At 58.7% G+C, this 14,662-nt stretch overlaps 1 protein-coding gene and 1 long non-coding RNA gene across 3 annotated transcripts in view; one reads left to right on the forward strand and one right to left on the reverse strand.

The window, feature by feature from the left end:
- LOC124522089 (uncharacterized) lies at positions 1-4,670 on the reverse strand. The gene is made up of 2 exons (XR_006964673.1): positions 4,261-4,670; positions 1-2,098 (listed from the first exon to the last, which is right to left on the reverse strand). It is a non-coding gene; the product is annotated as an uncharacterized LOC124522089 (long non-coding RNA).
- Positions 2,656-14,662, forward strand: part of FMNL1 (formin like 1) — a 25,472-nt gene continuing 13,465 nt past the window's right edge. The window contains exons 1-5 of one of the 2 annotated variants that reach the window (XM_047093279.1): positions 2,656-3,087; positions 11,469-11,552; positions 13,081-13,194; positions 13,841-13,914; positions 14,299-14,382. In XM_047093279.1, the coding sequence (XP_046949235.1) occupies positions 2,959-3,087; positions 11,469-11,552; positions 13,081-13,194; positions 13,841-13,914; positions 14,299-14,382 (485 nt within the window). In that variant the 5' untranslated portion in view covers positions 2,656-2,958. The remainder of the gene's footprint in view (positions 3,088-11,468; positions 11,553-13,080; positions 13,195-13,840; positions 13,915-14,298; positions 14,383-14,662) is intronic. The other variant, XM_047093280.1, reaches the window with a different exon arrangement.

Genomic DNA, 14,662 nt, shown 5'->3' on the forward strand with positions numbered 1-14,662 from the left:
TCCCTAAAAAAAAATTTTTTTTTAATTTGAAGAGGCGCTCGATGAGTAATGGTCATCAGGCAGAGGGAGGAAGATTCCTGGGGAGACCTGCTCAGTCATCTAAGCTCTGAGTGTCCCCAGTGACAGCACAATTTCTCCATCGGAGGTGACAAGGCCACAACAGTCTAGAAATGTCACCCACGCTGTGACTCCATCTCCATCACTTCTGGAGGCCTCGCCCTGTCTTGGCTGTCATACCTCCTACGTCCAGCAGGTGGAAGCACAGATCCACCAAAGCATTGGTTCCAAACTTCACCAAGCCTCCCTTCTAGGATTTCCTCCTCTGTGGACCACGATTGGAAAGATACTTCCTGCCAAGCCAACCAAATTTATTAGGTAATCATTGATTCAATGCTCTCCCTTTTTTTGTGCCTCACATTTCTGATCAGCGCGCGCGAGACAGAATGTAGGCTTGTTGAGTTCATAATTTTCCACGTAAGAGGTTCTATGTAGCTTACCCTTGTTTCCACCAGGCCTTGGGTGGCAGTGGTTGGCAATGGCCAGAGCATCCCCAGGAATGGAGGGCTTAGGCTGGCAACTACTTCATTAGAGGCTCCCCACCCTGCTCGGATTTTCAGTTGCAGCGCACAACTCCCATCCTTCTCTTACCTACCGGAAGAAGTAGTTCTGGGCAAGGGGAAGCATGAACACCTGCTACCAGTCTGCCTGATGGTAGTTACTCTCCCAGATGTGTTTGGAGTCTGTCCCTTGCTAGGCTGTGAGCAGTCTAATAATGGGGACTCTTTTCATCTGCCACTGAATCAACAGGAGTGAACACAGTGCTGGGCACACAGCTAGTGTAAATTAAAGGTTTGTTGTTAAAAGGAAAGGGACAAGCATTGAGGGGATCAGGGACTAAATTCTTTAAAAAGAAATAAAAAAAGATGTCCTAGCTAATGTCAAGAGCAAGAACCCCAGGTCAGCTGAGGATAAGGGTAGCGGGCACAGAATGGATCACCTTGGTAGCAGGTTCCAGGAAAATCCTGCTTTGTCTTACCTGTGCGTCCCTGGCTGGAACATGAAATAAGTAACCACATCTCTCACCCACCAGACGTGCTGGTGACCTTGGCAGAAGAAGCACTTAAATCAGGTCAGTCTGGGGGAAGGGGCTGTCTCATCCCAGGGCCTTCCTTAAAATTAGGTAAATTTCCCAGCTCCTGCTGAAATTTGTCAGTGGTTCTGCATGTGAAAGGGAAGGTAGAAGGAAGAGGAAGCTATAAGGGGAAGGGACACTTATGGCCTCTGGCCTGGCCTAGAGAAAATCCAGGCCTCATGTAGTGGGCCCTCCATCCTCAATGTTTTGGAAGTGCAGGGAGGGGCAGCTCGGGATCTCCACAGATTCGATGGGGAACAATAAGAGGAACTGAGGGAGAAGGGCCTCAAATACAGGTTGGAGATTGTGTCTCAGAGCTGGGGTTCTATAGTCCTCCCAATACTCACTCACCTTTCTGGCCCACCCTGGATGAGAGGGGCAGTGGGGGCTAGGGCAGCAGCTCCAAGGCAGTGTGGATTTTGAAGGTGTGCAGAGAGTAGGGCTGTTTCTGACCTTTATTAGTTGTGTGCCCTTGGGCAAGTCAACTAACCACCCTGAGTCTGTTTTCCCATCTCTAAATGAAGATGTCAATACCTACCTTCCCCAGTCACTGTAGGGATGAATGAAAGAAGACCTCTGGAAGCATTTCTGTAATTGCTAGACTTCAGGGATTGTTATTCACCAAGGTGAGAGGCCACCCTACGTCCCTGGAGGGGACAGCGTCAAGGAGATATTTTTTTTCTCCTCTGCGGAGCCTGCTCCTTTCTCAGCCTGGATACTGGCTTTAATCCTCTGTTCCCCAACCCCTGCGCTTCTCCTTGAGACCGCCTTGGTGGTCCCCAGATTCCCGTACCTTGCCTTTTCCCATAGGCGCCCTCGTTATAAAACCCTGGGGATGTCGGTATGGGCGCAGAGTTGGTCCAGGGTGGGACAGGTCCGGGGGTCTCGGTTGGCCTGGATCTGCGCTCCTCGCCATGCTTTGGGGCTCTCGTTTGCAGATGGTTCCCTCTGATCCTCAGCTCCTCTCTGGACCAAACAGATGAGGGGAGAAACAAGGGGTAGGGGGCCTGGAAGGGGGTTCCCACCTTCTCAGTCCAGAATCCGAGAGGGGGACCCAGCCCTTGCGCCCCAACGCCGCACCGTCATGGGTCTCCAAGCCGAGCACGCAGTCGCTGGCATCCTCGGCAAGGAGGTTTGCCCCCTCCGACTCCCGGAGGTTTGCCCCCTCCGACTCCCAGGCCGTGACCCCCCCTCACCCAGACCCCGCCGATCCCCGGCTCGGAAGAGAGGGAGCATGCGGTTCTAGGACCCGGAGGCGCCGCCGCGCGCGCCGCCGCCTCTGCCTCGCCTCGGCCGCCTCCCGCTCCGGCAGGTGAAACGGCGCCCGCCGCCCCCTCTGCGGCAGGTGAAGCGGGTCGCCGGCCCCCTCCGCGCAGCGCCATGGCTGCGGCGGACCCCCGGCCGGCTCCCGGCGCCCGCCCCCTCCCTCCAGCCCGCCCCCCGGGGGCAGGGTGCGTAGCGGCGGCGGCGAAATGCGGTTTGCGCGCTCGGGGAGCGACAGCAGAAGTTAGAAAATCGCCGAGGGGGGAGCCCGCGCCGCAGCTTCCTGCCCCCGGCCCAGCCCTCTGTCCCCCGCGGCCTGCAGCCTGACTTCCTCCCCCCACCCCGCAGCTCGCCGCCCGGCTCCTCGGACGGGGCCGCCCCGATGGGACGCCGCGCCCCGGCCCTTGCGCGCAGCTGAGCCGAGCGCCGCGGAGCCGAGCCGCGCCGCCGCCGCCGCCAGCCTCTGCCCTGCTCGCCCCCCAGGCCGGGAGCCTCGTCCCCGGTCCCCCGGAAAGCTGGATTTCCGAGGCTGGAGGCGCCTGGCCGACTGGGTGGGGACCACCATGGGCAACGCGGCAGGCAGCGCGGAGCAGCCCGCGGGCTCCGCCGCGCCGTCCCCCAAGCAGCCCGCGGCGCCCAAGCAGCCGATGCCCGCGGCCCGGGAGCTGGAGGAGAGGTTTAACAGGGTTCTGGTGAGTGTGATCTGTCGCGCTCTGGGCGCGGGCGGGGGGCGGCTGGGGTTCGGCACGCGTCCCCGCCCCCGGGGGCTCAGGTACCGCTTGGAGATCCCCGGCCCAGTGGCTGGCCCCTACAGGGGGTGGGAGTGACAGTGGCTTCTTTCAGAGTGACTTAGCACTCTCCCCCCAAAACTTTCTTCTGCAGTCGCCCAGTCTGCCTCCCCAAGACACCCCCTTCCCCAGCACTCCTGGGTCTAAAGGTCTAAACAGAAATGTCCTGCGAGGAAGTTGGGAGCCTAGCACGCAAGGGGGGTCCTGGGGCGGCCCCTTCCGCTCTGGACGCAGGCCCGGCCACCAGGCGAGGGTCGTGGAACATCTGCTTTTCCTTAGGGCCAAAGATGGAAGGGTGACATTTTAATGTCCTGGGGGCTGGAGACCGAGTTCAGGTGTTTGGTCCTGATTTGTTGGTGCCTGGGTTGCTGGGAGCTGAGTCCTCAGATCACGCAGAGGAGGTGTCTGTATCTCTCACCCCCTGCATGTCCAGGAGAGATTGCCTGTGGGTCCTTATCTTGGGCATTTCCTCCAGCCCACTGAGGGGATTAAGGGTAGGAAGGGCGGGCGGGGTCAGGATGGGTTGGTCACTCTGGCTTGGGGTGGTACAAAAAGTCTGGAAGCATCCCCCCCCTCCCCACCTTCCCCACTATCACCTGCTGGAGGAATTGGGGGGCTTGGAGACTAGGTCACTGGGGAGGAAGCCATCAGCTCTGGCTGAGCCTGGAGACAGTCAGGATGTGTTTGGGGAGGGGCTCCAGAGCAAAATCAGGGCTCCCTAAGACCTGGTGCAAGGCAGAAGTAGGGAGGGGGAAGGGCCACTCATTCTCACTTCCCTCTCCCTGTCTCAGCCCTGTCCCAGGCTCCTTTCTCTAACTAATTGCCTGGTGGCCTGTCTGCTGTCAGCTCCCTTGCTGGACTCTGGGTGACAGGCGAATGAGGCCACGCTGTGCTTTTTCCCAGGGGGCACTTCTCAGTCTAAGCAGGCTGGCACTGCAGGTCTGGGGGGGGCGGCGGGCAGCAAGGGAGGTGCGGGCAATAGAGCAATGCTGGCTTGTGGCAGCACTCAATTCTTTGTCCCCTCCACCTCCTTGACATCATTTCCCCTCCCTTGGCCTGTTATTAGGCCGTACTTACCAGATCCTCTGTATGGCCCTTCATGATAGTTCCTGGAAATCTTGGCTGCCCCCTCCCAGCAGGAAGGCTAAGAGGGGTCTGGGGGAGCTATGGGGTGGGGCGGGGTCTGGTCTATCCTTGCGAAGACACCTTGCTTGATTAGGGGAGAGGGAGGGACTCTGAGGGACACCTCACACCAGGCTAGGCCCTGTTTCCCTCATCTCTCCACCTGCTCTCCCTTCCTCAAACCCATGGCCTGCGCAAAGCTCAGCTGAGCTGAGCAGATGGGGGAGGGGGCAGAATGAAGAGAGACAGTCTCTGGGGGACCATCTGGGGAGCCTGAGTTGGTGGTGGATCCCTGGACCCCTGCCAGCCTTGTGAGGGGGGGGATATGGGTCTCTCTTTCCCCCCAAGTGTGTGTCTGTCTGTGGACAGGGGTGGGACAGGCTCTCAGGGTGAGGTGCGGTCTCTATCATACACACGCTAATGGGGAGGAGCTGTGTGAATAATTCAGACCACTGGGAAATCCAAAAGTCAAATGGTGAGGCTCTGATGCATGTGTAGTTCCTGAGTGCCCTGCTTGTGTTTTGGCCTTCGCTCTGATTGGCTGAGCCTGATGCTAAATGCCATTGGGAGTCCCTGAGTACCAGGGTGTGGAGGGCGGAGGCCCAGGGATGGGTCTTAGAGGGTGTCTTCATGGAGAAGGCAGCGGTAGCTGGATAGAAATCTAGGGCAGCAGCACCCAATGGGGCTCAACTTCCCATCCCGGCTCCCAGGAACCCCAGTGTGTTTATACTTGGCCTTCTTTCTGGGGAAGGAGCAGCCTGTCCCTTGTCTTCTGTGGGCAGAACTCACCCAACCCAAGGTCACTTGACTAAGAACCTGGCTCCCCTCACTCCCCACCAACAAGGGCATGAGCCCCGCCCTGGGGTGATAGCCTTGGCCGCTGCCTGCAGCTGCCTGGGCCAAGTATTTGGCTAAACCCACAGGCCTGGCAACGGGTCATGCAGGGTGCGCCTCCATCAGAGCACTGCCTCCATGGCCGGAGCTGAGTCTGGTCCTTAGTGAATGTGTAAGTGGAGAAAGAGGCTCAGACTGCCCAGAGTGATGAACCCACCACCCCCAGGGATCCCTGAGTCTTGATGGGAAAAGCATCGCCCTCCCCTTTGGATATAGTCACATAGCCCCAGGGAACCTCTTCCTTTCGCTTAAACAAAACCCTTTGGTCCCTGGTGGACCTGGTGGGTAGGATCCTGCAACCCCAAACCACTCCTTGGCTCTTGGATGCGGGACCCATGTGTGGGTGAAGGGCGTCTCCACCAAGGCTTATGGCCAGATAGGAGATGAAGCTTGCTCTCCCTTTCCCCACAGTGGCCTTTCTCCCATGCAAGGGTGTTGGGGGGCTACTTTTCTAAGGAGGCTGTGAGCGAGAGGTGCCCCTGCTTAAAATGGGGGTGGGGAGAAAGAGCAGGTTGGCCAGGGTTTCCTGCTGCTGCCTTAGCAACAGTGGAGGAGCGATGGCTGCCCAGCGACATGGGCCTGCTGGAATGGTGGGAAAACCAGCTGGCCAGACATCAAGCTCTTGCCTCTCTTAGGCCATGCCCAAGGCTCATGTCTTGCTTGCAGACCTTCCCCTGTAAGGATCAGGGTTTGGGTTGGCAAGGCACTCTTTCCAGGCCGTCCAGAAGTTCTGTGCTTATGGCCAGGCATTGGATACCGCTGATCTGTCTGGTCAGAGAGGAGCCTGTAACCTTGGGGCCAAGGGACCAAGGGAAGGTGCCCGGGATGTTGTGCTTGAGGCCGAGAGTGATGCTGATCCACACGGAGACTGAACCGTTTGGAGAGGAGTTTGCCTGATGGGGCCTAGCACCCTGGGCTGCCCTTAGCAAGTGCCTAGGGATGTGGACATTTGGTGAGGCTGTGTGGGGAGGTCAGGACAGCCTCCAGCAGCATGTGGACCCTGGGAATCCTGCTTTCAGCTGGACCCCTTCCCTGAGGAGCAGGAGTAGAATCCATTCTGTCTCCATTTTGTTGGCCAGCTCCCTTCTCTGGAGTGAGGCGGATGAAGTTTGGAAACGGGAAGCTACAGGGGGGCTGTACCTTTCATCTCTGGGGTGTCTCACATGGCGGATCCCAATGGGGCTGTGGCCATGTGGGCAGATATCGGGCCGGATAGGGGCTGTGGGGCGACATTCTTAGCAGGCGGGGCTGGCACATGTCGACCCTGGAAACCCAGGGATGTGGTAGGCATGATTCACAGGGACATCTGGGGCCAGTTGGCAAAGAGCTGGGTGAGATGGGCAGGAGCAGATGGGGCTGCCCTGGGGGCTACCTCTGCATTTTTCCTGAGGACATGGAACCCTGGAAGGTGGCTCGGTCCTCCCCGCCTCTGGGAGGGGCCGGGGTTGCTCAAGGGAAGGGCAGAATAGCTTCCTGAGCTTCGGGGTCATTAAGTCAGGGGGTGGGTTTTGTCTTTGCCGCTTCCTACCTGGATGACCTTGAGCAAGTTACTTAACCTCTCTGAACTTCAGTTTTCCCCACGTGTAGAAAGAGAATACCAGTAGTATATGCTGGCCTCCTAGGGTCGTTGAAGGATTACTGAGAGTGTGCCTGACACAGGGCGAGTGCTCCAGAAACTCTCCCCCACTGTGAGGAAGGGAATGACATTGGAGTGGAGAGAGTCCTCTTCATATTGGAGGCCTCCTAGGCCCTTCTAGCCTGTGCCTTTCCCCTGTACCCACCTCCATTACCAAGACCAACCAAGGTTGCCAACTTTAGCCATCACAGGCCAGGCTGCCCTTAGCTGCCATCATGCAGGGCAGCCACAGCAGGGCCTAGACCGAAAACTTGCCTGGTGGCCGGAAACCACGAGAGGGAGGGCCCACCTCTCCTGGAGGGTGGGGCAGTGGTGGTGCTAACGGTAGCTGTGTGCACATGGGGAGGGGGTGGGGAGGCCTCCACTTCCCTCTGAGAGACGGTGTACTGGGAGGGGGGGGTTCCCCAGTGAGTAAGAGCTCAGTGTGGGCAACAACAGGAAGCGTAGGGTGCTGGGTGGCAGGAAATGGGGCTGGCTGTTCCTGGTTCCTCAGACAGGGGGACTGGGGCCAGTCTGTCTGCAGAAGACCCCTGGGGGTCCGGGACCCACATTTCTCACCGCCTTCAGTGCTCTTTCTTCCAAGGAAACACAGTCTTCTTACCAGCTTGCCAGCTAGGTCACCTCAGACAAATGACTTAATTGCTCCATGCCTTAGTTTCCCATTTGTGAAATGGGGATCACAATAGCATTTACTGTGTCAGCTTCTTTTCTGAGGTTTAAATGAGTCAGTAGATATAAAGCACCTAGAATGGCACTTAGCACGGAATGGGATGTTTGGGGAATATTTATCATTATTATTGTTGCTGTAATTCTCCTACTAGCCTGGATTGTATGGGCAGTGCCTGCTGTCCTGGCTCCCACCTGGCTTGCCCTTGTCCCTGCCATGGGGACCCTTCAACCCTGACGGGAGAAGCCATGAGCTTTTTGGGACTCTCAGCACCTAATCCTGGGACTAGTCACCCAGAGCCCTCCTCTAAGTCAGGGATTGTCTCTAATAGCCCCAGAAAATCTACCTACTGGAACTTTGAAACATTGATTGATTGCCTTTGGAGACGCGCTAAGAGCTCTAAGACAAAGGCCAAGACCATGTAGAGGTGGTGGATGGAGACACTTCTTGGCTTCTGGGCCCATCAGGCTGTGGAGCCTCTGTGTGGCTGGTCTGAGACTGGGCTTGGTACCCAAGTTCAAGGGCATTCTGGGACTCAAAGGGCCACACGTCATGAGGAGAGGGTGGGCAGGTGGGTTGGGACAGTCTCAGTTCAAACTGAAAGTGAAACGGGAGGGTGTGGTTGTGTCCAGACGCAGACAGAACCCCTTCAGTCACCAGGGACACCTCTCCAGATGTCAGCGGTGGCGGGAGGGGGGAGGGGCATTGTTGAAGGAGTACGCCAGAAGCTTGCAAGGGGCTGGTCTTGGGTGAGCGAGGCTGAGGGCCCCTCTGGCACCTGGAGAGGTCGCGGCAGGGAGGGAGAATGATGTCTACACATTCTAGTGGAAAGACTGGGGAATCAGCTCCTTTTCTTGGCCACACCTTCAAAGATGGATCTTACCTGTCTCTTCCTGGAGCCAAAGCATTAAGGGCAGCAAGGAGAGGGGAGCTGAAGGGTCAGTTCATTGTTGGCCAAGCACTGGAGACAGGTCTGTTTTATCTGGATGTTTTCACAAACTTCTGCTCACCACACCATCCCTCTCCTTGGGGTCTTCAACAGACTCCTCCCCCAGCCCCCAGTCTGTGAAATGCCTCTTAACAGCGTGTGTCACTGCAGAGTATTATTACATCAAAACCCAGCTTCTCACTGGGTATTCCTGGGAGCTCTGGGAGCTGGGAGGCAGAAGGGAAGTGTGCCCATTTTATGGAGAAGGAAGCTGAGGCTCAAGGAGATGAAGTTGTTGGGCTAGGTGAGCCCAGGGCCTGGCTCTCCAGGATCCAGTGTGGGTTCTTCCGCCTCACAGCTTCCTCTCCCCGTGTCCCCTTACGGGAGGCAAGTGTCCCTCCTCCCCACCCCTGGACCTCCGTGTCCTTGCCTGTCCCTTTCGAGCGGTGTCAGCCAGCCTCATCTACTTCTCTCCCATGGTGCTGCCTCCTTGCTGAGGGCCCCGGGTCTGGGGTCTGTTGCCGTGTTCCAGGACGCCTTCCCTCCACCCCGAGTCAGTGGCACCCTCTGGTTCCTCTCTTGCTCCTTAGGGTACCGTCTCCTCGGTGGGCACAGCCGAGGAACAGCTGCTAATTAGTGCTCGGCGCTGTCAGAGCTATTTCTGATTTCCGAGCCTAAATTTAGCCCGTCTGGCAGGCTGGCACGTAGCCTCGGGGGCTTGAGCACGCCCAGGTGGGGAAGGGGACAAGGGGTGCTGTGCCCTCCACCACTGCCGGGACAGGTGTACCCCACAGCAGAGGCCTTTTCCTCCCCAGTAATAACCATGGGGCTGCCCCCCGCGGGGAGTGGGCCAGGGCGCTGCTTCAGAGTCAGCTCTGGGCTCGAAGCCAGCCCCGCTCCCCACTCTCTGGTTTTGTAACCTTGGGCAGGTCACTAAACTAATCTGTACTTGCACCTGTGAGATGGGGATGAGGGTGTGTGGTGGTGAGGACGTCACCCTCGTGGAGGGCTCAGAGCGGTGCCGGGCAGGGTGAGCATCCGGGCAGAGCTGGCGCCCACATTTGTTGGGGTCACTATTTTGACTATGACTGGTCGCTGCCTCTAGAAGTGCCACTGGGACCATTCCAGGAACCAAACAGGTCCCTGGAGTGGGCGAGGGCCTGGAAAGACCCGTGTTGGGAAGCGGCTGTCCCCTGTAAGGCTCAGGTGCTGGGGCTCAGCCGTCGCCTCATTCCTCCTCGTCCCCCTTCCCTGCCACCACCTCCCTTCTCTGGGTTGGCCACTGTTCCAGTTTCTCTGCGTTGCCTGCCTTCCTGCTCCCTCCTTCCCCCTCGGCCTTGGCTCCCCTCTGCTCTGCCCCACCCTGGATCTCTGTGATCAGGATCTGGAGAGACCAAGGAGAAAGAAAGGCAGAGAGAGAGAATGGTCCCAGGGGCCCTTGCCTCAGCTCCAGGGGCCCTTCCCAGGCAGTGTCTCCTGTAGTGGCGGGGGCTATACTGGCTGTTGGTGGGTTGGGGAAAGGCAGCAGATGAGACAGCAGTGGTTTCCTCAATCCAGGGGCTCGCTTTTGCAATGGGGAGAAGAATGACGTATCCCCATCCCCAGCCGGCCTGGGGGGCCTGGGGGATAGGCAGCTTCACCTCTCAAGTGGGGCCTCAGCCGGAAAGCTTGAGCAATGGGGGCTGAGAGCACCCAGTTTCCTGTTGTCTGGGGCTGACCTAAGGCAGTGATTTTTTTTGGAGGGGTGAGTTCTGGCCAGAGCCCCAGAATGAAGCCCAGCACCCCAGAGAGGAAGCTGGCTGAGGCGCCCCGGGTGGGTGTGGCCCTCTCTTTGCTCCAGCTGTGGCCTCCTCTCAGGGCCATGTGACTGAGGACGTGTAGTCTGAGCCACCAGAGCTGGTGACGGGGGCCTTTTGACTCTGGGCTGGGGATTCCTGGGGACTCCCACCTCCCCAGCAGAGATGGGGCTCCTTGAGGGCAAGAACTATCTTTTGGGGCCTGACACATAGTAGACCCTCTTTAAACCTGGGGTTCAGTGAATTGGGGTAAACTGGCATCATCTTCTGGGTCTGTTAGGAAGACATGCCAAGTTCGGGGGGGCCAGGGAACCCTTAGTGCAGGCAGCACCAGGCAAGATCCTATACTTGCCCTGTGAGGGAGGAGCTTGACAGGCACGTCTGTGACTGGAGGATCGGGCAGAGCAATGCTGACCTTTCTTAGCTCCTGAGGGGAGTCCCAGCCTGGGCCACCGGCACCACAGACCCAGCATGCTGGCTGCTGTCTCCAGTTCCTATGTCTGGGTGACCTTCCCCAGGAATCCCCCTGTGCCCTGTAGCCGTGATGCACCTGCTAGGAATTCCCTGCCTGTCTGACTGTAGCTCCCTTGGCCCGTCCCCATGTCCTCCTTCCAGAAGTGATGAGGAGGGAGGGGGCTGGACAGGGCTAAGGAGGAGACCGCTGTTGCCATCCTTGTGAGAGGTTTTCTGCTGTTTGTGAGACACTGGTGCCCTGGGCCAGGACTGCATACAGTCTGGATGGTGTCGGCTGGCACACAGGGGTGGGGCAGAGTCCGAGACTGGCCACACTTGGGCCCGGCTGGAACTGGGTCCCCTGTTAGCTTCCCACTCAAATGGAAGAAGAGTTGACTTTCCCCCTTATTGCACGTGGGGAAGTGAGTCAAAAAATGCCCAAGGTCCCAGGAAGTCAGGCTGAGAACCCACGCTCTCACCGCCGGGGGAGACATGCCAGGGAGGGGGTGTGTGGAAGACGGAGCCCAGGCCCTGGAGCCAGGCCGACTCAGGGTCAAATCCCAGTGTCACTTTCTAGCTTTGGGGCCTAGGGCAAGGTGTTGTATCTTTGGGCCTCGGTTTTCTCATCGGCTAATGCTACTTATCTCCTGGGGTGACAGGGATTCGTGTGTATGACAGATCTGCTAGGGAGCTGCCCCTTGGTGGCTTCCCTGAAAATGCCTGTGCTCCCTTGCCCCTTGCATCGGGACCCCAGGCTCAGGGTCATTATCTTGTCCTTCCCCTCTCCAGAACTGCATGAACTTGCCCCCGGACAAGGTGCAGCTGCTGAGCCAGTATGACAACGAGAAGAAGTGGGAGCTCATTTGTGACCAGGTGGGTACCAGGCCCCTTCTGGCCTCAGGATGCCCTGCCCTGACTGGCTGGGGGGGAGGGGGGGTGCTGGCAGGAGAGGGGGCACTGCCATGCTGCCCATCGGGCCAAGACTCTGCCCAGAGGCCTGTGTCGCATCTGCAGAGGGTGCTGGGGGTGTCTTCAAGACTCTGCAACCACCCTCCCTTGAACATGGGCCTCCCCGGGGACCTTATGAGTCCCTAGCTGGGCTGGGTCTGCCCTATGAAGTGCTGGCAGGGGCTCATCACCTCCTTGCTGTCACCCACCTCCTTGCTGAGCTTCCCGGAGCAGCATCTGTTGACCCTCCAGCTCTGGGCTGTGGAAGATAGGGGGGCAACCCCAGGGTTGGGCATCTTTGACCCCATGGGAGGTGGGGAGGAAGGGGCAGGATCCCTGTCCTTCTTTCCCTCGGGCCCGGAGGAGCTGCAGTCAACCAAGCAACAACCCAAAGGTAACCAGTTCCCAAGTGGCCGAGCGAGAAATAGAACTCCTGGCTTCTGGTGCTCAGCCAGGCACCTGGGGTTGCCATCTTCATGGCTCACTGGCTGCCCCTGCCTCTCCAGCTTCCAGGGCCGCTCTCCGGGGTAGCAGGGAAGACCCCTCTCCCACTGCTAAGCCAGGGTGGGGCCTGGCTGCTGCAGTGATTCAGTGAGGGAAGGAGGCTGGGGGTGGGGAGTTGGGGAGCAGGGAGCCTCCCCTGGGAGCCAGGGCTGGGCCTTTGGCTCCTGCTAATGGACCGGAATGGGATGAGCAGGCTGTGCGGGAGTCTGGGGGGCAAAGGCTGGGCCGTGTGGGGAGGATGGGGAGCTGCTTCTAGAGGCTCTCAGGCTGCTGTGGAGGTCTCTGCCACTTGGCCTGGTATCTCAGGCTGGGGGCTCAAGGGCCTGGGAAAAGCGGGAGTCCTAAAGGATCTGGGCTGGGAAGGATGGGAGCTCCTCTGGGTAGGGGGCCTCTGATGTGGCCCCTGCTTCTTTGTGTGAGTGGCTGTTGGAGCCCTGGGTGGGGCAGGGGAGTTAGGAGTTGCTTTGTTGAGCACTGGAGATAAGCACACACAGACACCTACCAGCACAGGTAAATGGGACAGCTGGGGAGGAGCCGTGGGGAAGGGGCCCTCAGAGCGTTCTTCCTCCCTGGACTCCCAGGGAGTGCAGGGCCTGGGAAGGTCCCACCTACTGGCAGGTCTGAGTCCTCCTCCCCACCCCCAGCGTGGTGGGTTGTGCGGCAGAAATGACCCCTCCAAACTCCACCGGTGGGGGTGGAGTGGGGGGGGGGGCGCTGTGCTAGGGCTGTGGCTTATGAGGCCATAGTGAGGAGTGAAGGCTAGGTCTGGGACCGGGGTCTTTTAATGACCTGGTGGGTTGTTTGGTGATATCTTTGGTATTTCAGAGGGGTCCTAAGATAGCCTGGGACCTGGGGTCAGAGCTGAGAATGGGATTCTGGGGCAAGGGCTGGTCATTTGCCCCGGGGTGGCTCTGGCTGGCTCCCTGTACATCCTGTTCCGTCTCCCCAGGAGCGGTTTCAAGTCAAGAACCCTCCCACAGCCTATATCCAGAAGCTGAAGAGCTACCTGGAAACCGGTGGGGTCGGCCGAAAGGTAGCAGCGGACTGGATGTCTAACCTGGGGGTATATGTCTCCCCCTTTTTCTCTGTCCCTTTCCCCCTACACCTTCCAAGCTCTGGGCAGCTAGAATAACTGTGTGTGTAAACTTTTTGGTGGGCTTGTGTGGGCACACGTATGAATGCGTGTGCATATTTTTAGGGGACTGGGAGGGCTGCGGGCATGTACTTTTTCCACGTTCCTCTGCATATTCTGCATGTGTTTACATCCACTTGTGGGTCCACTTGTGCGTATTTGTGCAGTGTGTGTGTGTGCGCCCCATGTGTCTGTATGCGGATGTATGGGTGTCTTATATCTGTGTACCCAGGGTGCTTGTATGTGGATGAGTATGTGTGTGTGTACAGCCAGGGTATCCATATTTGAATGTGTGCGTACCCTATGGCTGTGTGTGTGTGTGCGCGCGTGCGCAAGCATGCCACATGTCTGTGTGTGGAGGAATGAGCGTGCACCCTGTGGGCCTGTGTATGGGGCTAGGAGTAGCCTGAGAATGCTTATTCTGCTGGGCAGGTATGTGGGGGTGGTGGGGGAGGCTGAACGTGAAAGGCCAGTGGTAGGGGGAGGGCGGGGGCTGCTGACTTGCTGCCTTGGGGCTCAGTGGGCCTGTGGGAAGCCCAGACGTCACCCACCAGACTTTCCTGTCCTTGGCCCCCAGTTTAAGAGGCGAGTTCAGGAGTCCACGCAGGTGCTGCGGGAGCTGGAGATCTCCCTGAGGACAAACCACATTGGGTGAGCGAGGGCTCAGATTTCCTGCTTGGGGGCCAGGGAGATCTCTGCCTCCAGACAGCCCCTGGGGCTTCCCCTTGCTATTCCCCTGTCCCTCTTGTCCCCCCACCCCTGCGTAGGCTGTGCCTGTAGGCCACTTCTGGGTTGGGTGTCCAGGACAGCTTCCCGGCCTCCTCTCTGCTCACCCCTTGAGGCGTGGCTGGGCCATGGGTCCTACCTGAGCCCCCTAGCATCTCCTAACATCACTGGGTCTTCTGAGGTTGGGCTGGTTGGTGTCTTCCTGGGGACGGGGGAAGCCGTGCTGGAGCCCTGGCTGTGCCTGTTCTGTGCCCACTCTGGGCAGGACCTCCCTCCTGGCTGGAACTCAGGGAGCCCTGTGCCCTGCAGGTGGGTGGAAGAATTCCTCAACGAGGAGAACCGCGGCCTGGATGTGCTCCTCGAGTACCTGGCCTTTGCCCAGTGCTCCGTCACGTAAGCCCCCCTGCTCCAGTCCTCATGCTGCTCCTCAGAGCCCTGATCCCTGCTTCCCTGCACCTCATCCACTCCTTGGGCCACGTCTAAGCAGTGCAGCCTGAGTCCACCCTGGCTTCACACAAACCACACCCTGCACAGTGGGCAGTACCCCTTCCTAAGGGCCTGCATGGATATGGAGGGACGTGGCCTGGGGTGGCCAGCTGGGACTTGGGTGGCTTCCTCTTCTGTTCCACCATTCTCTTGTCCCCTAGTCTGCCCAGCACAGTGCTGAGAACAC

The sequence above is a fragment of the Lynx rufus genome, unplaced genomic scaffold (assembly GCF_022079265.1).
Source record: "Lynx rufus isolate CCGP_SWC_20201006 ecotype Redwood Valley unplaced genomic scaffold, mLynRuf1.p SCAF_34, whole genome shotgun sequence".
NCBI classification, from domain to species: domain Eukaryota; kingdom Metazoa; phylum Chordata; class Mammalia; order Carnivora; family Felidae; genus Lynx; species Lynx rufus.